The sequence below is a fragment of the Tetrao urogallus genome, assembly GCF_951394365.1.
Source record: "Tetrao urogallus genome assembly, chromosome: 12".
NCBI lineage: Eukaryota > Metazoa > Chordata > Aves > Galliformes > Phasianidae > Tetrao > Tetrao urogallus.
The window spans coordinates 18,306,116-18,332,910 of NC_136825.1; the positions used below are offsets into that span (position 1 = coordinate 18,306,116).

At 47.0% G+C, this 26,795-nt stretch overlaps 1 protein-coding gene across 1 annotated transcript; it reads right to left on the minus strand.

The window, feature by feature from the left end:
* Nucleotides 1-201: 201 nt before the first annotated feature.
* SF3B3 (splicing factor 3b subunit 3) lies at nt 202-26,528 on the minus strand (the record flags this gene model as incomplete). Its single annotated transcript, XM_079541429.1, has 25 exons — nt 202-342; nt 886-990; nt 1,685-1,828; nt 2,236-2,334; nt 3,180-3,392; nt 4,594-4,719; nt 6,046-6,202; nt 7,116-7,321; nt 7,888-8,062; nt 9,062-9,216; nt 10,624-10,746; nt 11,630-11,773; nt 12,356-12,511; nt 12,879-13,034; nt 13,427-13,578; nt 18,845-18,917; nt 19,450-19,545; nt 19,809-19,974; nt 21,134-21,237; nt 21,674-21,811; nt 22,500-22,612; nt 23,618-23,759; nt 24,620-24,792; nt 25,696-26,022; nt 26,459-26,528. 25 exons carry the CDS (start codon nt 26,526-26,528, stop codon nt 202-204), a joined length of 3,654 nt encoding a protein of 1,217 aa, XP_079397555.1.
* Nucleotides 26,529-26,795: the final 267 nt, after the last annotated feature.

Here is a 26,795-nt window from a genome sequence, read left to right on the forward strand (position 1 = left end):
GTAAGCAGTGGGATGCGTTGGAAGACCTATTATCAGATACTGGCATTTACCGGAGGAATCGCATTGCTTTGAAACATAAACCAAGAGGAGCAAATCAGTATTTAGAAAAAGGGAAACAAAACACACATTCCTCCTCCCAACTGTGCTTGGAAGAGAGTCCATAGGAGCCCAGCAAGAAGCTCTGCTCCTGCCAGCTGCCGCTCAGAAAGCATAGCGTGTGCGGATGTCTTCCAGCTTCTTGGACACCTCGGGTGGGGTCCGGTCCAGCTCTTCGGCCACATTCTTCTGTTTGTTGGGCTCCATGGAGTTGAACTGCTCACACAGGTCCCCATCGATCACATTCTGGAGAAGCAAGGAGGAGAGCATTGAATCGACACAGCACAGAGGCACTGAACCCTGCCTAAAAGGGGAAAAATGGCAACAAACAGTTTGTTCCCAGGAGGTTCTTAATCCCGTCCTGGAAACAAGAGCATGCTCAGTGACCTCATCTGCTGAATAGCAGCAGTTAGCATCAAACTAATTACTGGCCAGCCTGATTAATGAAGGAGAAACCCAGAAAGCCTTGGATCAGCTGAAGAATCACACAAGGGAAGACGGATCCGACGTCTCAGCTAGCAGAGGGTGCAGGCACAGCACAGGCAAGGCTGGAGGCTGCACAAGGTGAGCAAAAAGCAAGCACCATCACTAGTGTCAGAGCTCTCAGAGCCCTGCAAGCTCACCAAGCACAAGCACACCCTTCTCTGCTTGGACAGAGAGCAGCAGTAGCTTCTATTACCACCAGTCACTATTAGCAGGCTTTCCCAGCCACCTTGTGCAAGGCCTGTGAGGTTCTGCATCCCACAGCACAGCTCGTGCGACCAGCTGAGCCCAAGCACTCGGATTTACCTTCACTGGGAAGTAGTAGGAGCGGAAGCTGAGATGGTCTCGCCCACAGAGAGGAGGATGCTCAGATCTCAAGTGCATTTCCACGTGCTGGAAGAAGTCGTGATCCTGAGGAGGTGAGGAGAGGTAAGAGAACAGCTCGTTAGAAAGCAGATCAGCCAGCAGTGAGGCACCGAGTGGCTGAGCACCGCCCCTAACAACAGCTGAGGCTGGGGGCTGTTTTGCCCTCCCCAGTTCCGTGCTGCAGCTGCAGCACAAACTACAGCAACTGCGGCACCTCAGCCAGGATCAGCCCCCAGAACTGGGGCACGCAGCAGCCAGGCACAGAGGTGCAGCTCTTGATGTGCACCGACCCAGGAGGCCGAGCAAACGGGGCACAGAATGCAGCCTTTGTGACTGGAAGCACCAGTGGCTGATGAGCAGGGCTGGTGGGCTCCTGCACCAAGCAGCCTTGATGATTTCACTGATCAGACCAAGTCCCCCCAGAGCTACTTCCCCAAAATGCGAGCAGATTTGCAGCAGCAGCGCTACAAGAAAAGCTCATTAACTCCTGCATTGGTTTTGAGAAGAGTTAAAAGCTCCCTCTTTTCTTCCCTGCATCCTCTCCTCTGAAGGGATGTATGGGAAGGGAGGGGAGGGGAGAAAGGGATGGATGGACAGGAGAGAGGGGAGAGGGGACCCTGGTTTCCAGACTGCAGAGCCCTGCAGTTCCTCCCAAGGAATGAAGCAAATTAACACACTGGTTGGGGACAGAAGGGCAGAAAAGCAGCGGCTCTGCAGCGTTAAGATGGGGCTTGCTTACCTCATGGGAAGTAAAAGGAACTAAGATTCCTATTCCCCCTGATAAGGTGGTATAAACAAGAGATTCGGAGCCTCCCGGGATCAGCGTGGTCTTCTGCAACGAAAGCACTGTCTCTCCCACGTGGTAATTCATAATCACTTCAGCCTGGAAGTCAACCACAGAAGCGAGTTTTCTTCAGCTCATAGAAAAGCATCAGGAGGTTTGATAGAGGAGAAGCAGAATGAATTCCGCCACCTGCTAGTTCTGAGACTGCTTTCTGAAGGGGAAGAGCCTTCCACCTGTGACCAGATGGCAGAGCTCAGCACGTGCTCAATAACCCTCTCGAGCTGGACAAGCAGACGCACACAAAGAGAGAAAGCAGGAAAAGAAAAGGAGCACGCTGCTTCAATCAGGCCTCGCTCAACAGGCATCGCTCGTGGTTTCAGAAGCGGAACTCGGCTCCCAGTGACAACTCATCACCCGCTGCACTGGGAGCAGAACTGCAGAGGATTTCACAGGACAGCAGCACGTTCTTTTCCCTCAATAACCACATGCACCCCACGAAAGGTTACCTTCTGCGATGCTCCATTAAGAAGCCCTCTGTCCCAGAGAGCTTTGTTGCCGGTGGGATCCTCATCTACCTCATCATTGGTGTTGGGAGGCAACCTCACCTGCGTTGTAAGAGCAGGAAAAAGTCAAGAGGCTGTGGAGAAGCTGTTAACATGCAGTTCTGAAGAATCTTTTTGGCCATTTCATGCTCACTGTACCATTGATTTGCCTCTCCAACAAGGGCCTTAGTGTTAAACATCTCCGCTGCCCAGACTCAAAAACGCAGACAGGGGCTCATGAGCAGCCTCTGCCTGGGCTCTGCAGGTCAGACTGGCAGGAGGCACAGTCACAGCACTGCTTGGAAGGTGCACATCAGTAATGAAACAGTGGAAGGGTGTGAATTGGGAAAACCACAGAGGACTGATTTGCACACATTGGTCAGATCCTGCAGGCGTAACGCCTGCCACTGGCTGAACTCTGCCCTCCGAAGCACCCAGCACGCTGCAGAAGAAGATGAAAGTTCTGGCACATCGACCATCCATTCTTTCCTCCTCTGCTGAAAGCCAGCCAAGTGGGAAGAAACAGCAATGACAAAGCCAGCTTTCACGAGGAAGTGTCAGAGAAAGCCAAATGCCAGTGCTGAGGGTTAGCCAGGGAGAGCAAGAGATAACCTGACGAGGGCTCTCACGGGCCCCTTCAGGGTCAGGAGTTTTGTTTCGAGGCCTTCAGGTCTGGGGACAGCCCTAATGCAAGTTATTGGATGCTTCAGAAATGCAATCGTGTTTAAGTTGTTTACTTGAGCTGAACTGATAAACGGCAGCCATCCACTGTGAGCACAGCAAGTGAATGGTACAGGGCGTTGTCTGGAGCTGAGCACAGATTCTCATTCTTTTTAGACAAATCATGGGTGTTTTAAGGAAAAATACTTCATGTCCAAAAAGTCCCAGCTCCTTCAAGGCACACTCACCACGCAGATGTTGCCAAACTTGTCTGCTCCGGCCACGGTGTCATAATCCAGGAGAGTTGCTGTGGTGACCCAGCGGGGATAAGTGTCATCAGCAAAGATGATGAGCTGGTTCTCATTCCTTTTGTAACGCACCCAGATGAAGCTCTCCTGAACATCTGAAACGATCACTCTGTGCCCGATGGTTTGAATCCCACAGATGTAGTTGGCAATGTGCTTTTGGGAGAGAGAAAGGGCAAAACTCGAGTGCTTCCAACAGGGAAGTGCCACTACCCACCCAAACTCCACCCTTCACCTGAAACAATATTTACCTCTGGGAACTACCTGGCTCCCTGCTTCCCATCATTCCCTCCACCACCACCTATCACTTACAGTATTCCACAGCCCCAAGTTAAATACACTGACAATAAAGGGCCCTTGCAACATAACATGCACTGCATGGCATTCACGGCCTGTTAAGTAACGCCAGCATGCAGAATAAAGTGCTCCTGGCAAATCAGATGTCAGCAGCACCGACTGCTGCAGTGCTCCTCGCCGCTCTCATCATGAAGGACCCAAGAATCACAGCATCACAGGATGGCTTGGGTTGGAAGGGACCTTAAAGGTCACCTTGCTCCAACAGCCTGCTGTGGGCAGGGTTGCCAACCAACTACATCAGGTAAGCTTCAACTTCTCATGCAAGCAAATTTCTCATTTTAAGGAAAAAAGCAACAAAAACAAAGAAACAACTGAAAAAGCCAGGCCACTGCAAGTTCCCAGTGCACCCGTGAGCTTGCTGGAGTTCTGCTGTGCAGTAACAAGTAAATGGCACGGGCTCTGCAACCTGCATGAGAAGGAGGAGCAGGCAATTAGGAGTTAGAAAAACCATGCTCCGATACTTCTTAAAGTACCAGAATTGCTGATCAAGAAAGGAAGTCGTTTCAGTGTCTTTAAGTCCAATAAAGATTTTAAGAGAAAAATCCCATTTTCAGGAGTCAGCAATCTGAAGAGGCACTCATTTACGTCATCCAGCTTCTGTCCCCAGCCCACTGAGCACTTCACTTAAGGAAACATTCCCAGCAGTTGTTATTGTATATCTGGATGAGACCTCCCACATCTGCAGCAGATGGCCACCGCATCGCCACTTCAGGCCCTTCTAACTTCCTACACATGTCCACTTCGGGCCTGTGCTGAGCTGGTGCAGAAAGAAAAACGCCACGCTGCCATCGGAAGGGTGAGGGGAAAACAGCAGTCCAGACAGAGCTGCTATGAGTGCCGTGTGTGGACACAGGCAGCACGCTGCAGCAAGGCACAGGAGCAGCACTGAAGCCCAAGGGCACAGATCTGGGCTGGAGCAGCAGCTGAACCTTTGCTTCACTCACGCTGCATGGCAGCTCTCGCTCTGGGTCAGCTGCCACGGTGAAGAACAGAACTGTACCTTGTTCTCACACTTCCGAAGCAGCTTCTTCTTGCCCAGGTCATACACACGCAGGAGCTTTCCCACTCCAATCAGGACTCGACCTTGGAAAGGGGCGATGGCTGCAGGAACCTCCTCCACGGGGGTCTGGAGGGAATTGGAAGAGGAAGACTGTGAGACGCCATCAACAGAGCTCATCTCACACCAAGCTCCACAAAACATTCAAGCTAATGGCTCGCCTGAAGCCCGCTGGCCTGTGCCAAGGCTAATCACAATCCTTTTTTCAGCTGGGGCAAAAGGTCAGTCCTCTGTAGGCCTTTGGACACCAGCACAAAGCACACGTGGTGCTAACGGAGCTCTGAGAAGTGCAGTGTGCTCCTCAGTGAAGTGTCAGACAGCTGTGTGAACCCCGCGTGGGGCAGGCGGCAAAGGAAAATGAAGACCTTGTAGCCCCTGTTGTTTTGCTTTTTCCCCCCAAAAGAAAGATTTTGTCCTTTGCCTAAATCCATTCAGATGCCTTTCGCAACAGAGGCATGACTCCAGCTCATCATCTGCCACAGAAGCTCTGAAGCTGTCACTGAATCAACTTTGGTGCACCCCACAGTTCCAGTAACTCGGGGCTGAAAAGTCTCCCACAAGTACTTCATTATCAGCCCAAAAGGATCAGCCACAGCAGAGAAAGTGAATGGGCAGAGCTTGGAGTGATCCCAGCTTGGCAGAGCTGGTCAAGAGAAGTTACTTCACTCAATCAGCTCTGTCACCTCCAACGTGGGTGTTGACTGGCAGCAGAAAGGGCCCTGGGCCAGGACAGAACCCACTCACTGCACCAGCACTGTAGGAAGTGAAGGAAACCACAACATTCCATTCCACGTGCTCATCTGTTCATACCTCGACCATGCTGGAAGCACATGGGAAGAAGAACAGAATTTTGTTTAAGCACAGTTCTGCTGAAACCTCTGCTCAAGCTCCAGGGACCTCCAAACCAAGTTGGTCACAGGCGACCAATGCTTCCTACACCAAACCAGGACAGCATCAGAGGAAAGACGACAGCTCCACGCGGCCAGCACAGGACTGAGCCTCAGCACCAGGGATCGAGTGATCCAAGTATGAACTGACTTTGCAAACAAGTGCTCAGAGCAGCTCTACTAACTCATATTCCAAAGTGGAAGCAGAGCTGTTTCTTTCCCTTCGTGAACGGAGTCATGAAAAACACTGCTCCTTTCCCGGTCGGACAGACAAGACACAGCTACTACAAAGAACTGTGACTCTTGAGAAACCTGTTCAGTTCTCAGCCCTGCAGAAGATGTCGTGGGGACATATTGTGGGGAAGGCAGCTTATTTTCTCCCAGGCCGTTTCCAGTGTTTAACATCTGCACGATCACCTTGCTGAGAACTGAGTACTGCCACAGCACTCAAGATGAACTAACAGCTATCCCAACCCAGCCATCCCACAAGGCCTTCCCCCCCCCTCACCTTGTGCAGAAACTCCAGCTTCTCACCACCATTCACCAGCTTGTAGGTGTAGACAAAGCCCCCAGCGACAGAGCGCGGGTTCAGAATCAGGTCTTTGGCAACTCCCACCAGCACGTACCACTCCTCACCCGTGTTGGAGAAGCGGCACACAGCCACGCTGGGGATGAGAAGACACACCAGGAGATGAGTGTGACCACGACACAAACCAGTTCAGCACACAGGCCGGCCCCTGGCAGCACAGCTGGCACCTACCCAGGCACAGGCTCACAAGCCCAGCCTTCCGGCACTGAAATGACTTTCAGAAATCATTTTTCCTCCCTGCAGTAATGTTTAAAGCAGGCACCTTCATTCTTCCACACAGTGAGATGTGCTCCAGCTGTCCCACATGCCTAAATCATTACTTCTTTCTTTGCTAAGCACAGTCAATGTGCAAAGCTCCACTCGAAGCTGTTTTTCAAAGCTTGTTCCTACTCGGACTATCCGTATAACCTTCCCCATCTCCCACTGTTATTTCCTGCCTGGTGTCCAGCTCTGCCACGTTGGGAATCCTGGACAAAACAGGAAAGAGTCAACCTTTTGGGCTACGGTGGCTTAACTCCATCCCAATTGCTGAGGCACTTGTTATTCTTTAGTTATTGTGCTGGCCTGCCCCCTCAGCTCCTCTAACATTTCCTTTCTATCCAGTCTTTGCTCAGTTTATCTAAATGAGAAGGGGAAATGAGAGAGAGCAACACATGGTCACGTTCCCAGATCTCTTATCTCTCACTCATATCCCAGTGCTGTTCTCTAAGCACAAACATTCGGAGAGATTTGGAGAACTCTCTAAGAGTTGCAGACGTGGATGAGGACAGATCAGGACAGGCTGGGAAGGAAAGGCAAGACAAAAGCTTGAAGCCATGCGGCATTCAGTTCTGGGATTTAACCTGGCCTCCCAATAACGTGCTGCATCTGGATTTCAACTCTCAGCAACAGCCAAGGAAAACAAGAGGACTAAAGAAAAACCACCACCACACACTCAAGACTCATCAACAGTAGAGGTTTTTTTTGCTGTGTCTGGCACTGCCTCTTACCTGAAGGCAGCTTCGTTCTGCTCTAGCTGGACCAGATCTAAAGTATTTCCCTGGATGGGGTTCATCACCCTGATGACAGAGGCCCACTGCCCATTCCCTGCCTTTGGAGCACCAAAGATGGATTCGGGGAGATTCTCGTTGAGGAAGGCTGCAGCCATCTCCGCAGCCAGCTCCCTTTCATCTTCACCTGCAGCCTCCACCATTTCCTATGGCACATTAAAGGACAGGGGTGAAAAAACAGCTCGTAGGATTTCCTTCCCAGACATGCCCATGCTCTGCTTTAAGTTCAAGTATTCCAGAATATGGCTTGGGAAGACATAAAAACCACAAAGCTTCCATTCCCCCAGTAAATCTCTGCAGCTCAGAGCACTGCAGAGCACTGTCAGCTCTTCTCTGCCCACGAGGCAGTCATCTGGAGAGTCTATTTCTCCAAAGCAAGAACTCTGGAAACAGAATTGAGCAAACTGAAGATAACAACCCAGTGAAATCCAAACATCCTCAAACGGTCAGAGAAAACCCAGGGGATGGTGTTACACAAGCAGGACCGATCCCTGACAGGCAAGACTAAAACTTGCTGTAACAACACCCAAAGAAAAGAACATCAGAAGTACTGCATTCTTCTGAAATTCACGTGGTGAGGCAGATTTTCACCCATTTCAGTTCCTGCATTCAGAGCACAAAAGCCACCAGGCAACAGCAGCTGGGAACCAGTGAGCAATTGAGGATTTCCTCTGGAGAACAGACCTGCATACCTATCCCCCATCCCCATTACCTCAGCCATCTGTTGCTTTCTCTGTGCCTTGGTGGCCTCAGTGTAAGCGTTGTGGTCCGTCTCAATGATAATCAGGTTGTTGCTCTCAGGGTGAATGACAAATTTTCGAGGTGTGTACTGCAATGGGAAGGCAACCTGGTTGAAGACTGCCCCCAATTTCTCCAGTGCCAAAATCCTGGGGGACAGAGATGTAAAAACATTCAGCAGAGTTCAGAAGCAACCACCCTGAAGACAAAGGCTGGAGTTGAGCTTTAGGCCTGTGAAACTGGCTGGTGCTGAAACCAGCAGTGCTGCCTTTCTCGGGGCAGGCAGCCACCAGCAAATTGCTCCAAGGAGGGCAGGACTCGGGGCTTTGTGAGTCTGTGCAGGCGTGCTCTGCAGCAGGGGCTCTCGACTCCAGGGCCCTCGCTGCCCCATGGTGCACTCTGAACACCTGTCCCTTTGGGGCACGCTCCTGTGATGCTGAAGCAAGTGTACCCCAAACTGAACAACGTGCATGTGAACACATCACCTGAGCCTAAACGCGACTGTCTGACGTGTTACCAAGCACTCCTCAGAGACACTTCAGTTACAACACTATGAAAAGTGCCTGAGCGGCCAGTATTCTGTGCCTGCCAGCTGAAATGCCAGTTCTTCTGGCATTCTGTGACCAAAACCCACAAGTTTCTGCAGGAAGAATGATTCCTTTAAAAGCAATGAATGCTGAAATGCTTCAGTGAGGAGATACGAAAAAAGTGCCTGTTCAAATGCATGAAGCAAAGCTCCTGCATTTGTGTTCCCCCATTACTTTCACTTATCCTTTTTTTTTTTAATATCTATTTAAGCTGCAATTTAAAAAGCACAACAAACAAATCCCTGTCATGCCACTGATTCCTCAGATCACATGCCTTGTTTTCTGCAAAGTAGCTGTTCACATCAGACTCTCCTAATGGACAGCATGTTTACAGTGCTTAACAACCTCCCTCCCTAAGGATGACTTAAAAGTCACCTGGAGTTCACTTGTTATTTCAGCAGGCTACGAAACACCAGAGGTGCACCACACCATTTCTTCCTGACAATAACAAGCAACCCACCCTTCCCAATTCTTACCTAAGTCACTTTATTTCTCTGCTACTCAATGTCTCACCCTCTTCCCTGCCTGGCAACCCGGCCCAGCAGCCCCATCACTCCTTACCTCAGCGTGTTTGTGGAGATGGCCACGATACCCTCTGGGCACTGCTCAGATGCGAAACCAGACGCAAACTCCAGAGTCTCATAAGACAGGGGAGTCAGGTGGAAACGGGACTGATAGGAGTAACTGAGCCAGGAACGGCTTGACATGGCCAGCACCTGGGAAGGACACAGCACAGCAAGGCTCACTCTGTGCAGCACGAATGGATGCACACCAACAAACGGTGCAGCAACCCGATTCCTTCCCCGCTACACAAAGGAAATTCTTGAGGCTGGACTCTACCCAGCTCACAGCACACCTTCACAAATACGGCTTGCTTTCAAGGGAAAATTCCACCTGGAAATTGTGTACAAAGAGGAACTTTAAAGCACAACCAAGACAGTGGACACAAACTCAGGTACAGTAAGAACTATTTGATCTGTTAAGAGCCAAGATCCTTCTTTTGTTTGTTTGTTTTGACCAAAAGCATCCTATCAAGAGAGCAGGTCTTGTAAGACAAATATTTACTGCTTCAGCACCATCTAAGGGCCGCAGCACTCTGCTGTAGAGTTTAAGAAAAATTCACTTCAAATTTTCAACCAATTAAGGGAAACAAAGCAGATGGACTTCCAACCCTTCAGGTTCATACATCTTTGTAACTTAATTTCAATGCAACTTTACTTTCTGCTGGCAAGAGCTGGAATGATATTGAAACACCCCCAGGCCACTCCAAGACAAACATCAATTGGCCACTAGTAATGTTTTTTTTCTCCCCATGCTGTCAGACAAGGAATTAAGGCTGATCTCAATGCAGAAAAGCACCCAAAAAGCTGTTTTACAGGCATATATTCTCCTAGTGCTGCAAAGCATCTCATCTCCAACTTAAAGCTGGCAGGCTGGCAGCAACAAGTCAGAGATTCATTCAGCTTACCAAATATTAAAGCAGAGATCAGATTGCCAGCTCCAGCCCCCTGTGCTGTCAACATTTCTCAACCCTGAAGGTGTTATCCAAAGATGAGTCAAGCAGGGGGTGGCTGATCTCCCCAGTGTCACATCAGAACAGCTAATAAATGGCACTTCCGATGAAACATGTTCTCCCCTCCATGCCAAATCCTACAAATATTTTCCTTCAACCCTGCATGATAACTTTGTTGACTCTGTCTAGAAAGGAGACGGCTATCAACTGCATCAAGTGGTCAAGGAGCACGGGGCTCCTTCAGTCTGTTCACTGCAGCAGCCAAGGTGAGTTTCTTTGCTGTCTCTGTGCCAGAGAATCTGCGCAGAGCTTTCCAGATAAACTGAAAATACAGTCTCCAGGTCAGATGACTCCTAATTCAGAGAAGGCAGGGGAGCACTACACATTACTTCCTCAGAAGTATGGGGAATACTAACAAGAATGAGGTCGTTTGTGAAAGAGCAATCTGCGAGGCAGGCGGCTCTGTAATGCAGTCACCCTCCTTCCCACCCTCACCCACCCAGCGCTGCGCCGTGAGGACGATTCCCCACCCTGCCCACCGATAAAGAAAAGCAGGATGCTGCAACCTGGGGACTGGGTCCATAACCCTCCGAGTGCTGGCCTCACTCACCGCTTCTTGGCCTTGCATTCGGACTCGGAAGAGCTTCACAGGCCGTGAGCCCAGGTACCTGGTCCTGGTATCGGAAAGATCACCCGTAACCGGATCCAGGACAGTTCGCAGCAGCACACCGTTCTTGACATCAGCAAATCAGCAAGTTAGATCATGATTACAGATGGGAAATACCTAAATACAGCCTTCATGCTACTCCAAACAGAAGAGACAATTTCTGAAGAATGAGGCTCTTGTTTGCAGAGCTTCTGATATAATTTCCTCCTACAATTACTCTCTAAGTTGGCTCTTAATATTACAATCCGTAGCTCCCGTGCGCTCCCAAGGGGCAGAAAGGAATTGATTTAGAAAGTATAAAATGAAAAAGGGAGGCTGGTAAGTTTGGTATATCACAAAAGCCACAAAAATACTCCAGGTCTGACTCCATTTCCTAATCCCTATTGCTACAAAGCATCTATCCAAAAAAAAGCACAAACCCAGCCATGCTGCTTAAGCGTGCATTCTGACACGAAACTCGAGATTGCTCCGATTATTTTTACCACATGTTGAATTGTCAAAACAACATTTTTGGTTAAGGATCACAGAGTCTGTGCTGTATGCAACGAAAACCATGCAGCAACAGATTTATTAGAGCAGAGCCTGTGGTTGAGGGCAATCACTCCTTTGATTCTCTGCCCTCCAGGCAGTTACTGAAGAACTGGCCAACAACATTTCACCCCAAAATTTTTAGAACTCGTCCTCTTTCTGGAGGAGGAAAACACCACCTTGTCCTACATGGTGTCTGAGAGAATATTCTGTCTTTCATCTAGCCCAGGAATGTATGGGGAAACTTGCAGTTCTGCTAAGTCACATGGTGAATTCCCCACTTACAGTTGTTAAGCATGTTGTAACAAGGAGAAAACTATTAGGCTTTGTGCTGCTGCACTCTATGGTGACATGGCTACCTGAGCAATCTGTCTTTCCAACAAAAGCTCACCAAGGCACAGCTGTCAGAGCTACCTCTCACCTGCAGTCCAATGTTCAGGTAGAGAAAGCCAATGGAGCCCCTCTCCCCCAGCTCGTCCTGCTTCTCGGTGCCACCCATCTCCACGATACACAGCGACTCGGGCTGTGCAGGAAGGGCCTGCATACTCAGCGGCTGCAAGCAGTCCTGGGGGAGACAGAAATGTTCCTTACAGAAAGAAGGGTAAAAAAGGGCACAATAGATGCTGGCTGTATGGATCTTGGCAAGGAAGGGATGGTAACAATCCTGGGGTCTGTGGAAGACAAGCTGGATCCTTTCCAACTGTCCTGGAATAGTTTACTCAGGTTTCTCCATGCTAAATAACTGCAAAGTTTGCACTGCTTCAGTCATCCCTTGAACAGAGATCTGCTGCAGGCAGAGAAATGATAACGCTGTTTTGCTGCTAACTTGCTTGCAGAGTGGGTTCACTTTTACTAAAAGCAGAAACAGGGAGATAAGGGGAAAAGACCAAAAAGCAGAAAATGCTTTTATATCTTATCATCTAAACTCCCAGACATGAGTAAGACTAGATAAAACTAGGGAGTCTGTTTCTGGTTAGGATCAAGGGCCACAGTTCCTCTCAGCTCTGCAGAGGAGAAAAGCCACGCAAGCTATTCCTTCCTGGTCCCCCACTTGAACGTGGAAAGACAGCACGCACAGCACAGCTCTGGTGCACTCTTTTGAACATCCCAAGCCAGAGGAAGAGGCGAAACCAGAATGGCTGCTCACCGAAGGGTCGAGGGAAATAATCCTGACAGTGTTGTCCACCAGCCCAACAGCAAGGAACCGGGAGCGCTGCTCCCCAGGTGGAACGTTGGCCAAACTCATGCAAACGACATCAGCCGACATCTCCTTTCTTTCAGTGTACTCATTCAGCTGTCCTGACTGAAAAAGAGAAACACAAGAGACTCATTAATTAGGTAACGGGGCAGACCAGCACCTAAGTGTCTCTCCAAACATCTTTTGTATGCTTATTTTTAAGACGGTGTTTTGGATTTTATTTATAGCCTTGTTTCAGCCATAGTTCAAATAACCAGAACAGCAGCAGGGAAGCGTATGGCTTCCAACCTCAATTATGAACTTCAGAGGCTCTAATTAGCCATTAAGTCATCTAACGTGAACCCAGTCCAGATTTGATTGACTCATTCCAGAAGGACTCTTCACTACAAAATCCTTTTCTGCAGCTTTGATGGAGCATCAGTATCTGCCCCAATACCTGTTGTGAACTCTTTCACAACATCAGTGCACGTACCGGGTCCATCTCAAAATAAACCAGCTCTCCTCCAGTCAGTGCTATCACTACTTGTCTCTGGTTCACAGCACATTTCACAATTGTTTTCTTCCCTGGTGTCTTCCATTCATTCACCCTCTTATCTGCTCGGATGTGCCGGATGCCATCTGGGTACACCTGAAAGGAAAAAGGTCACATTCACTGCTGTATTCACCACCCCTTCCCAACTTTCACTTGGATTCTGACACAAAAGCCAAAAGCGAGCATCACTCTTGGCAGTGCTGACTGATTAGCAATGCAACAGAATGAACTAGGACAAAGCCACTTGCCAGCTGGAAGCATTTTGTCTTTGAACTACAGTGAAGAACTACCGACTGCATTCTGAGGGAGCTCAGAGCATTTTCAGCTGGTCCAGTTTAACTAACAGGATAGAAAAGGGCAAGATCAAGTGTCATCTTCTACCAATCCACACCTTTTGACATGACAGGCACTACTGCAGAGAACACAACCGTGCAGCAAGCAGCCACTGGCAAACGGCTGCAGACATGCCAGAAGCAGCTTCCCATTACCTGTACTAAGGCATCATCCCCTAGAAGAGAGCAGGACAAGGTGGGTGTAGTACCCAGGAATCCAGAGTCAGTCACTTCTTCTACAGTCTCTCCGATAGACAGCACCAGGGTGGCGTTGACGAAGGACACAATGATATAGGCATCAAACTCATCTGGTCAAGTGAGACGGGGGGGGGGGGGGGGGGGGGGAAAACAAAAACAAAAAAAAGGCTGCTGATTAAACAAATGTAAGGCCTCCCAACGACATTAACAGTCTGATGAATGTCTAGCAGCTGCTCTTCAGCAGAATTCCTGTGATAATTACATCTGCTGGCAATATTGTGCAAGTTCGTCCTAGGACACCCTGTGCAAAAGCCGCCTGCTGCTCGACTCCAAGCAACAGGAGCAAGGCTGGGCCGGGGGATCGAATGGCGACGCAGATACACAGTGAGTTCATCATGATCTGCAATCTGGTGAGCAACCTCCTGCCTACTCCTTTTTCTTTTTTTCTTTCTTTCTTTCAAGGACAGCACGGGGTCTAAAGCCTCTGACACACTCGCCCCGCCTCACACAAGAAAACGAATCCAGATTTAACAGCCAGCAAAGTCGAATGAAACTCAACTCCAGTAAACCAAAACAGATGGAATCTATTTGCAGAAACGACATCATGGATGCTATGAACAGGAGTTTGCAAGACCACATCTCTCGTTTGTATCCACATAATAAAAGGCTGAAGACAGCTAGAGCGGAGGAGCTCAGGGCTAGCCTGCCTGCTCTACACTCACCCAGAAGTTCAACTAGCTCTCATTCACACAGCATCCATACGGATTTCCAGGATGAGAAGCAATTACATTTTTAAAGACAGAGCAAGTGCTGACTTTCACTTCTACTGGAATTAACAACAGCATTGTAGCTACTATCTCCAGTGCCGGCTTCTCTCAAAGGAGACAGCTTGGGAGAGTCCAGTAGCTTGGACGTGAAAGAGCTCTGCTAACAAAAATAGATTTAACAGCTCACATGGAAGTAAGGAAACTCTGTGGGAAACGGGCAGTAGGACAGGGTAAAGGACATGCTCTGGTCCACTACTGCCATTTGCATTCTTCCAAAAGAGAGGCATGAAAGAGAGAGAGTAGAGCCTCATTAGAACAGAACGAAAGTAATGGGAACAACGAAGTCTGCTGGGAAATGCAGCCAGGAGTCTCAACGGAGAAATAAAACTGTCTCAAAGCAGCTACTTCACTCCTGATGCTGTTGCCACGGAAGTGCTACTTCTTCAACAGGAGGAATTCCCCATTTTAACCCAAGAGCTCAAACTTATGCACCACAGCACCATGAGAATAAGCGGAGGTGAGGCTAAGAGAGAGTTGCCCAGTTCTGGCCCTTCAGCAGGGTCACCATGATTAGCTCGCAGTGGTTAATGAACCTCCAAGTGCATCAAGCAAACGGGGAGCCCTCATTGGGATGAATACAGGATGCCAGCAACTAACACGTATCACCTTAAAACAATCAGTTGAATTGGGATAATTGAAACAAGTGCTTCAGGAATAGATTGTTTTCTTACCCACCCTGCCTAGAGGAAGGTGTTGCCAAATCTGCTGTGTCATATTTATAACAGAGGTCTTACATACAGCTGAAAATATGCGAGTGAAAAAAAAAAACATCATTTGTCTCTCCAACATCTGGTATACAGGCCACAGCTCTGATCAGACTGAGGAGCTTTGTGTAGCTAAAGCAATTCCAGCATTGCCCTGTGGCACGAACTCCATTACTGCTCTGTTAAGCAATCACAATCCAAAAAACGCAACGAGCTCCCGAAGTGCACCAACAGGAGCAGGTCTGCGTCAGGAAATCAGGAAAGGAGACCTGAACCTGTACACAGAAACTGATCAGTAAGGCCAACCACTTCAACACTTGGCTTAACAGAAGAATTCCTCTGACATTATCAGCAGATGCTAAGAGTTCAGTAAGATGCGCGCTATTACACAGCTTTTTTCTCCACACTAAATAAGACCTTCCCCTAAATCTTGCATGCATTTTTCAACACCAAAAGCCTACAAGAATTCCTTGACTGCTTTAACTAGATTCTAGCAGTTCACTGGCCTTTAATTCATAAATATCTCGTAGACAGGATGTGCTAAAAATTCCATTTCAAAGACCATCGTCACTTTCCAAACTCCTTGAAAGCTACTCTTTTCCCTGGAGGCTGCCATTCCCATGATGAACGGCCACGTCCCAGCTGGAGGCTCAGCCATGTGATTTGGAGCAGGACAAAGAACTCCCATTTGAAAGCGAAACAGATTCCCTTAGTCCTACTCCAAACGAAACTCATTCTTACCTCTTAAGACTTCTAGCTCTTTCTTTTCACTGGTTTGGTTACATTAGAGCATGTCTTTAATTCTGTGGCAGTAATAGTGACAAGTGCATTTTTGCTCGAAGTCCAGTAGCGTTGCTTAATGCCTCTCTGCTGGAGCTTTTGAAATAAAGGGTTTGATTTACCAGAATGAAGTCAGTGAATAAGACGCATTCATCCAGATACAAACAATGCAATTTTTGCTTTAGAAAACTGCCTGGTTGAAATTAAGAAGCCTAAATCCCCGGGGCACACTGAGTATCCTCAGTCAGAAAAAGAACCATCTATTTTAATATGAAAAGCTATCTGCTTAGCTCTCTGCAATCCCAAGCACAACATCAGGCTGCCCAGAGTTCTGAACAGATAAGACATTATTTTGTGTGCAGACACAGACTTCAGAGATGTTCATTACTGCTCTAATTGCTCCAGTTAGCTCCCTTTCAGCTAGCAACAGAGACATTTTAATGACTCTGAAGAACCACAGCTGGACTCATTCTCCTGTGCCTTCATTACGAGTTTTCTGCAGCTTCATGCACACGTCAGGATCAGTTATATAAACACCACATTTCAGCCCACGAACGTTACACTACCATCCTTTTTGCCACTTGTCATGAATTCATTTTGAGTCAGTCCATGAAAATTCCATTGTGAGAAGCCAGTCCACACCCGAGATAAAAGTTTTTCATGCTCTGCAGCACTTGGATTTGCAGCGATGCAAACACAGCCACCACTAGTTAAGACAGGTTCAGTGCACAAATAGATGAGCAGTGACAAAGTTCAGGATTATTCTCACTTCAAAGACACTGATGGGATGACAGCACATCTCCCTAGGCTTCTGTTTACTACTGCATGGAGCTGTGACTCACCACACATCGCTTCTGGTGCGAGAAACATCAGGCAGTGCCTACAGACTGTTAGGACTCAGCTTACATCCATCCCACTGCAAAGCACACAGCCCTCTCAGCTTGCAGTCCTCCACGTCCAACTGCAAAAAAGGGTCTGGTCCAAATTCCACGTGCTTCTTGTTTGATGGGCAGCCACATACAAGCAACCGTGCCAGCAATACCTACAGGTGCTCCACGCACACTTGTGAGGGGATAAAAACCAATTATGTGGCTGGGAGCCAATCCTGTCTAGGAATGGAGCTGAAAGCACCCTTGAAATGTGCACTTCTGACTTCAGCAAGAACTGAGCATTCTGCAGAGATACAGTCAATTATTTTGTTCCTTGGAGATCCTGAGGTGGAAGTTGCTTTGTACTCCTCAGCTAACAAACACGACCATCTCCAACTACAGGACAGCTTTCAGAATTCATTTACTGAAAAGCTTAGCATAGAAGCAACCCCGTGATTTTGGGATTCTCTGTGGTTAACCTGTGGGACGGCTCAGCAACCCCTAGCAGTATGTACACACCTGTGGTGATCAGCACCTCCACCACCAGCCACCTGTGGAAGAAAAAAAGAGGCTTGGTATTGGTAGTGTGTATCACCACGTACCAGCCAGGGTTAGTGTTTGCTTTGAAGGCTGCATGCTTGTGTGTGTCTTACAGAGGCCTCGCAGCATGAGCACGCTGTGGCATTGAGAGGGAGCCAGGCAATTCGAGGCTGAGAACTCAAAAAAGCAGCCCTTGTGCAGTTTCAGGGTTAGACAGCTGTCTGAAGGGGTCCTGCAGTCTTTCTAATTATACACAACGTTGGCTGTGAATTCAAAGAGTTGTAACTTGGTGACTGGTCTTACGGAACTTCCTGTACAAGAAGTACTAAGGTCACAGCAGCAACAGATTGCAGTCCTTCTGAAATTGCTGAGATCCTCGTGCTGAGACTCTAAGAATTTGGTGGAGGAAAAAAGAGGAGGTAGTGAGATTAGCAACGGTCCTCTATCTCCTGAGAGTCAGCCATCCTCTGCAACCCCAACAGAAAAGGTTGTAAAATTCTGAAATGATGTTAGAAGGCTCAATTTTTTAAAGGAAAAGAAAGTTACCTACTTCTTTACCAGGACTGGAGCATAGATTTGCCTCTAACACACTGGAATGCCTCTTCTAAAGAAAAACACATGGTTTGGAGAGGAACTGTGGAAATATTTTCCTTCTGTTCCTTTTTAGTTCTGGAGAACATGCAGGAACTTCCCGCTCAGAGCTTTTTTCCTTGCTGCTCAGGCAGTACTTGAATCTCAGAACAGTACAGAAATCAAAGATAGGTCTCAAATGACAAGGTAAATCCTACAGCAACGTCTGAAATTTCCACAGGGCTTCAGGATCCCTGGAAGACACACTACCCTAAGACTGCTTAAAAAACAAGAAACCGTATCAACACAGAAGGCTGAGGTCTTCACTGCAACAATCTGGCATTTCTGCACCCGGTGCATAAAACCACAGCGAGTCTTTGAAAGATTTGCACTGCCTCAGAAATAATTATGGAGATTGACAGTACCTAGACAATTTCATTTCAAGCTTTTTAGATATTTCTGAGGACTTGTTCTCACCTCCAGCAGAAAGGCAGGACAATGGAATACGTTTCCTCTCATCTTTCACAATGCAAACTCATTATCTGAGATCAGGAAAAAAAAAACAAACAGCCCCACAACCCAGTGCCTTTTGCCAGTTTCAGTTACAGAGCTTCCTGGAAAGAGCAGCACCCAAACCCTGCTGGGTTTTTGAACAGGCAGCATGTCCCACTCCAAACAGACTGTTTTCTTTACAGATATGCACGGAGGGAAGCAATAGAACAGATACTGCTGCTGATTTATCTGGTTTTTTTCCATAATTTTTACCCGCTCGCTCACAAAGAGCTGATTACTGCAGTTGTCAACACGTATGAAGAATAGCAAGTACGCTCCAATAAAAAGCATAATCACTGCCTATGAATGTCAGAGCAAAACCTTACTGGGAACTGGGAAATGAGAAGTTCAGCAGCTTCAGGCTGTAAAGGCACAGCTGATGCAGCACACTGTGCGATGGATGGATGCAGCTGTGAGCAGTTTCTTTGTCAAAGGGAAGCATGACGATTCTAGGGGACCAGAGGGCGGCTTCAAAGTGCAAACAGGTGGCTGCAAAACACCCCCTTCCTTCAGCTTAAGGAAAATACTGCATACCTTCAACGTGTCTCCTCACAGTCCATACAGCATTGGGGTTACCGGGCAGCTCTGAGACGGCCATTTCAGATACCTAAGAGAAAACAGGAACCAGGTTCTCTTGACAATGGATGTTTAGGCTTGCTGCAGTCCTACTGTCATAAACAATCAGCAGTTTTTAAGCTTTCCCACAATTGGACAGGAAAGCTAGCAAATTCCCCACTCTAGGCTCTCCCCCCGATGCCAGATGTGCAAGGGGGTAGAATATATTCATCAGTGATATTGCAACATCAGAGCTCCAGAAGAGCAGCTTTAAAACAAGGTCATCCACCCCCAGCAAACAGATAGCAGCAGCAGCTGACAAAGACATTGGGAAAGTTCCAATTCAATACACTCAAGCATTAGAGACAAAACGCAGGTGGTTTAGAGTCAATAAAGCAAAAAGCCTTTGAGCTTGTACAAGTAAACAGCAGTCCTTCTGTTTCCAAGGCACAAACCTAGAAAGTTACTCTCCCTCCAGGCTGTAGCAAAAGAAGAATCCCTTCATTAGAGCACCCTTATTGCTCGGATTGTCTCCTACGTTCCTTGCCCCTCAAGCTGTTTTTCTAATATGCTGGAAGGTTTACCTCAAGTCCATGTCTTAGAACCCTCAGAGATGACCGTGGCCCCCGACCGCAGGCCACATACAGCTGGGGTGTGTCCTCATTGGCAAGATCTGCTATCTGCATGGAAACAGATAAAACAAAACTGAGCCACAGGAAGAGAACAGACCAGTGAGAGTCTTAAGCAGCTGGCTGAGAAATCAGCAGAGCAGCTCTTCTATTAGCATTCAGTACAATGCAATGTTTCTGGAAACTTGGGGTAACGTATCTTTGCTGACTCTGCTCGCACACAAAAGCATGGAAAACCAGTCATGCACCTGTAATCAATTCCTCTAAGTGAGAGGGCCCCACGAACAGAAGGGAGCTTGCTGACAGCAACCTACCTGACAACACAGAATAGGAGACAAACTGTCCAATTCATCCACCAGCACCAGGTTTTTGAGAGGTCGTGGCTGAAAAAAGAATGTATCTCCTTCCTCCAGAGGCATGGCAGAAGAGAACTCTGGTTCCTCATCATCATCACCCAGGTGGGCTATCTGGTACAGATAACTTGAGACACAAAGTGAAAGAAACAGCATGTTCAGTGCTGAGTGTATTCAGTCTTCTCTAATACAGCCCAGCCAAACATTCAGCATGATGGAGGGAAATCCTTCCCTGTATTACACAGTTATTAAAATTTTGCCCTAGGGGTTATTTTCTTCATGGAAAAAAAATTAAAAAGCATTAGAAGGGAATCAGATGCTCATTAAATAAAATAACTAACTAAAATCATAGTCTTGTTTGTAGCTGTCACTGGCAAGGTATGGCAGAGTTTCAGTGCTTTCTGTTTATCACTGAGCCTTTGAGACACTCCAGTGTTGGAGCCAAAGCACTAACTGACAACTGAAGCCACAAGCAACAAGCAAGGCTGAGGACTAAAGCCACAACTCCAGTCATGTATTTTATTGGCATATCCTCACCTTGTTATTCTCAGCCCCACTCCCCATTCCATTTTACGACCCTAAACAGCACAACAATCAAGCTGAACTTCAGAGGAAAAAAAGAACTCCAGAAATACAGAGCAATGTACTTCTTGTCTTTAATGATGCTCAAATTAACGTGTCTCCCTCAAAAGCCTGCTTTATGGAGAGGAGTTCAGATTCACTCTGGTAAACTGGTCGGAACTCCCCCAGCTGGCTGACTCTGCAGATGCAGGCAGGAGAGCATTAATCTCCATTCCTGTAAACACACAGCTGCAAAGCCACCCTCAAAGGCACATGAAGACTTTTTGGAGCACTCTACACCCCTGAATAGGAGAAGAGAAGGTCCTCAACAATACTTCTATTAAGAAAAGGACCGTACAGCTACTGATAAAAAATCCTACCAGCTCCTGAGTCTGCAGTTACATTTTGAGAGATGCTGTAGTCCATGTACAAGTTCAACCAAAATTGATCAAATGAACCATCAGGAGGTGACTGATCCTACCCAGAATGGAACGCCCACTTCTTCCAACTGCAGAAACACATCATCTTTTGTTCACTGCACTATGATATTTAACCTGGGATCAGCAAGAAGAAAATTCCCCTCTTCAGTCACACCACGTGAACAAAGAATTACTCTACTCATTAAAACTGAGATGCTGTCTTTTTACTTTTAGTGAAGTCAAGGGTCAGTCTGTGCTCACAGAGCGTTCCAGGGGAAAACCACTGGTGTGAAACTGTTTACTCACTGATTTCCAAACTCAGATGCCACAAAGAGAAATCCTGTCTTCAGCACACACATGGCAGCAGCTACGGGCACAGTGTCAAAGTACTTCAGTCGAATCTCAGTGACCTGAAAGCAGAGGAAGACATGAACTTACTAGCAAGGCACTAAAGCTGTACTTGTGCGCCTTTAAAAGAAAAAAGAAAAAAAAGGCACCTGATTCAGTGTAGCAGAAATCTTTTCATTGCTTAATACTAGGGTAAGCAGCAGCAAGCTACTTCAGTTTAAGTTAGGTATTTCAACTTACAGACTAGCTGGCTGTGCCAAGCCAGTTTCCTGGACTCACATCAAGATCAACTGCAGCACACAAACCAGAACTCTGCATGCCCTGCTGTCACTACGAGGAACAGCAGTTATAGCTGTGAGCATAACAGTATCACAAAAAACACAGAATATGTGCTAAACCCAAAATATTGTGTATTTATCACTTCAGAGAACCAGGCAAAGCTATGGACTAAGAACTCTCTAACTGTGTGCTTCTTGTCACTCTTCAAATATGGCTTACCATGTCCTCATCAGTCTCCAGGGTGATTTTGAAGATGTCTCCCTGCTCTGTTTGGGCCAGGAAGAAGAACATGGATTTGGTCTTGTGTGTAGCAGAGCAGACAAAAATCATACCTCTCTCTGGGTCATCCAAGTCATTCTATCAAGAAAGAAAGCAGAAACGATTGGTGGAAAAGACCTGTACAGATGTGGTTTCGCTGACTGAAGTATTTCCATTTCACAGGTGCCTGAGAACTGACAGCACACAGAGAAGTTTTCCTCCATTATACCCAGCACCTCTCTCCCCCAAAAGGAAATACATTTCTAAGACCCTGAGCCTAGGCTTTCCCCCTCTTTTTTGCCCAGACAACCCCCAAACATCAAAAGCAAACACAGCAGTAACACAACCAGATGTTTTTCAGCACCAGGTGTTTAAAGCTCTGCCAGAGAACATAATGATCTGCGGCAGCGAAGGAGGAGAACGAAGCCTTACAAGCAACACAGCAGCTGTTGAATTCACCTGTATACACAACAGCAGCCATGACTCAACACCTCAAGTCAGCCGACCTTACACTGACAGCACTGCCCCAAGTGCCCGATCAGAGTCCTTGGAGTATTTTCAGCGTCAATCTCAGAGAAGAGACATGAAACCAACTCATCACATCAGGCCATGCCTACCAACCATCTTCCCCCACAGATGACACGTGCAGCCATCAAGGCAGCTAGAGGCTAACAGATTCTTAATCCTGTTCTCATCGCTTTAAATCCTCCCCGATAGTGGCAAATTTACTCAGCAACAACAAAGGAAATCTTATAAAAAGGTAAAGGAGGAATCCCAGAATGCTCACCCGTCTCCTGGGAATTGGGCATCTGATATCCGGCTGGTCACCAAAGTTTTTATAAGTGATGTAGTTTTCTGAGCAGATCAGCACCCCACTGGGTCCATCAGAACCACCAGGGACTGAAACACAACAAGGAAACGTCACTACGAGAAGAACTCTTACCACAGATCTGAACTACAATTTATGAAGGATTTATTTTGGTCCTTTGAAACAGCATAGCTCTTAGTGCTCTGCATCACCCTGAATATATGATTTTTTTCTAAGGAGAAAGAATACAGCTTTCTGTGTGGGCATAAAAACAGGGCAGAATGAACTGAGGCACCAGGAAAAAGAAAAACAAAGCATACATCTCCAAGTAAATTGCTTGTTTCATCCTTTATGTCTCATTCTCACCTAGAAAGCCACGCTGAGCCCAAAATACCACATCAGCAATTTGTCAGTGACTGGCATGTTTGCTTGCTGTCATAATAGCAGATGTTTTTCTGACACATCTTTCATCTAAGAATGTTTATTAAAATGGTCCTGTTGGGAGCCCAGCATAATGGAACACACTACTGAAGGGCAGCAGCAGCAGAGCAAGCAGATCCAGCCCAGTGTTTGTTCCTGACAGCTGCCAGCAGATGATATAACAACAGAGTAGGCATACCTAGCTTTCAGCTTCTTTCCACTTGGAGAGATATCTGCAGATCAGCACTTCCTCAAGTTGAAAGTGTTAGCTTTGTATCAAATCCTGGTAGGTGGGCCTTTAGAGATGTTTATTTACTGGCTTTTTGCATGCACATCAGCTGCTCAAATCCCATTCAGAAGAGTAGAACAGCACTTATGCATTACTTCAAATTACATTCTTTTGCATCTGTCACCAGATATTAAATTTTGTTTGATATCTAGTTTCTGAACAATGAGAATCCAAGGCAGACACAAGAGAGATGCAGAGCAGTTTGCAAACCTCAGCTGTATCCCCTATTTTTGCATATTTCCACACGTGAACCATTACTCATGACCTGGCTCACCCATTAATTTATACTGATGGCTCAAACAGCTCCTAGCACCTAAAGCATAGCAACACCAGAAAAGGAACCGAAAAGACCCACAGTAAAGTGAGAGAGCAGCCAGGTGGGCAGTACCTGTTATAAGGAAGTTGCCATGCTCTTCCAGAGGCTCGCTGTATTTCCTAACTACGTGATTCAAACCCAAGTCCAGCTCATAAAACGTCAAGGTCTGTTGTGTGTTGGCTGCTGCTTCTCCTGTTGGATCGTTGTCTGCTTCCTAAAACACAAAACATGAACACTTCGTTCCAGACACCAACGGCATCTGTGTGTTCTGTGAAAACATTCTAAGACCTGAAATGGCACGAATGAGAAGCAGCAATTCAAACACACGCAGAGATCATTTTCACTGAAGTCTACAGCAGCAGTGGGAGCTTCACATCCCCAGCAGTGTCTACACAGAGCAAGATCCTCATCAGCTCAAGGCTGTTACCACACAGTAACCCTGTCTGCCATCAAACACAGCCTGTGGTTTTCCTTCAGCCTCTAGCCAGTAATCATACCTCCACCCTCTCTGACACACAAGACTTCAGGGCACTTGTAAATTACAACATGAAGGCTTGCCCTCGAGTACAGCTTTAACCTCTGGAACAACAGAGCAGACACTTTTCTTTAGGTGCTTATTCAGACAGCTGACAGGTACACTGTCCAAAGCAAACAACTTGGTCACAATTCAGGCAGTATTTTAACAGCAAAAGGTTTCCTCTTCACGTGCTACTCACTGACAGCACCAACACAAGATGTCTCTCAAGAAAGGAGAAGCAAAACTAATATATCAAAAAAGAGTTTTAAACAACATCAAAATGAAGCCCAAAAGAGTTGGCTGAAGGTGCTCCAAAAGGTTCAGGGGAAGAAAACACATGCAGTTCAGCAGCAACAAGTTAAGAATCACCAAAACAGAAGAGACCTTCCAGCTCTGACTAAAGGTAAGACAAGAACGCAAGTAAGCTCGAGACAAATAAAAGTCATCTCAGACAGGAAAGGCACACAACGCTCCCTGGTTCCACAGACAGGTGAAGCAGGACAGAAGAGAAGTAACAAAGTGCAGCAGACAGCAAAAAGTCACCAAAGTCTTCTCACCTCGTAATCCATTTCCAGACAAGCAAACATTGGGTTTTCAAACCCCACGTCGACTCCCACCACGTGGTAGACCAAGGTATTGGCCTTGTGGGCTTCCAGTGGGGAGGAAATGGTGAGCCGAGCTGCAGCATCTCTGTTTAAGATATACACCAGCTTCTGCTTTTCAATAGCACCTGCAAGAAAGGGCAGCAATAGTTGGTGATGAGAGCTGTCAAACCTGCATCCCAACACAAACCTTCGCAACAGAACGTCAGCATTTTTTTGCTGCTGAAATCTGCTATTGGTTACTTATCCCTCTGCCAACAATTATCTTCAAACACCTCACTTTTAGTATTTCAGACTACAAGCAACAAATCCAGCTGTGAAAACTAACTCTGACTCTTTGGGTTAGTTCCAACTAGCCCAGTATTCTGCCCATGATAGCTACAGGCATATCTACCCATGTTCCACAACACAAAACACAATGGACTGCATGGAAACAAGAACAAGTTAAAAAAAAAAAAAAAAAACAGCTTTAGCAAACTAAGGAAGTTCATGCACTCATGTTTATTCTCACTCCACAAGCTTGCCATCCCGTTGGCTGTAAAAACACAACTGCTAGCAATGCTGGTCAGCCAACCAAGTAAGTAAGGTGCCTCATGGTAATGCTTAAACTACCAAAGTGTTCTTTCTAGCTATGAAGCCTGATCAGAGATTCATCTAGTTGTCTCCACACTACACGTCAGAGAAGAGACATGAATTCACAGCATCATTTCAGGCTGGAGGAGCTGACCACACCACACAGGGATGGCTGCAGCCCTAACTTTTCTCCCAGACATCACACATCAGGGTTCTGCCCGCTCACCACAAAGCTGGCTGGCTTCTTTCCAGACTGCTTTGGCCCAACATCAGAATTTAATTTGTGCAATTCCATCAGCGTCAAGGAACTATTTCAAGGGTCTGCATTTTCCTTCACACGTCTCACAGCCTACCAAACTGCCTGAGAAGTACTTCAAACACACCCGACAGAAACTTGCTATTAACTCCAAGACAAGAATTAAAACCAAGCAAAAAACCAAGCCTCTAGGTCGACTTACTGATCATGACAGCACGGCCCTTCGGGTCTACGGCCAAGTACTGGCCTGGAACAATCCTGCGACATCCGCTCTTGCCAAAAGTTTCCTGATGAATCTTCTCAAACACGTTTTTGGAAGGCTGGTACTCCAGGATAACAATGCGCCCTGAGTCGCTGCCCACAACAATGTAGTCTTTGGTCCCTCCTGTCAGCCGGAAGGCCATGAGGGAGCGGATGACCCCAAACACTTCCACCGTCAGCAAGGTGTGAACCTTCCCTGTGTTGGGGTCTGGGCGGAGCAGCTCCAAGATCTTGCCCCGGGAAACAACAATTTCTTGTTGTTTGGTTCCTGAGAAATGAGGAACACAGCAGAACAAGCAGTTATGATAAACACCGCCAGAAAGATTACAGAATATTTTTCTGTATATTATCAATGTGGAATATTCAGGGTGACAGAACATCCAAGGGATTTTTGTTTACTGTTGTCAGAGAACTCAAAGCACCAAGCAAGGTGCCCTGTGTTTCACTATCTCTTAATAAATTGTGAAAACAAAATATTAAATTAAATCTGCACATGAGATCAAGCCAGACATTCTCTCTTTCCACACGAACCAATCGCTCAGGTTGCACACTTGGGATCAAACGATAAGACACCTCCAGAAGTAAAAGACTTAACTATATTGATGCAGAGTAGCTACAGCAACCAAACACCACAGAAATTATTTTTCTTCTCTACTGTCTGAAAGAGTCTAGGCCAAAAAATGTTACAGGGTAGAAAAAGTTACCTGAGAAGTTGCCATGGATGGCATAGCTGATGCCCGTGGCACGCTGTAACGTGAGGTTGTACAGGAACATGGTGACAGTGGATTCACTTCACTTTCTCGTAGCGGCACTGAATCTGCAACAGGTATTTGTACAGCCAGAATCATTCATGTGGCACAAAAGCAGAACTGATGCTCTCTTATTAATCTGCAGTTCTAACATTAATCCTTATCATAGAATCATTGAACTGCAAGGTTGGAAACGACCTGCAAGATCATTCAGTCCAATCGCCCTCCCATCACCACTGCTACCACAAGCACTAAACCAGATCTCGCAGCTCTTCATCTAGGTGCCTCTTGT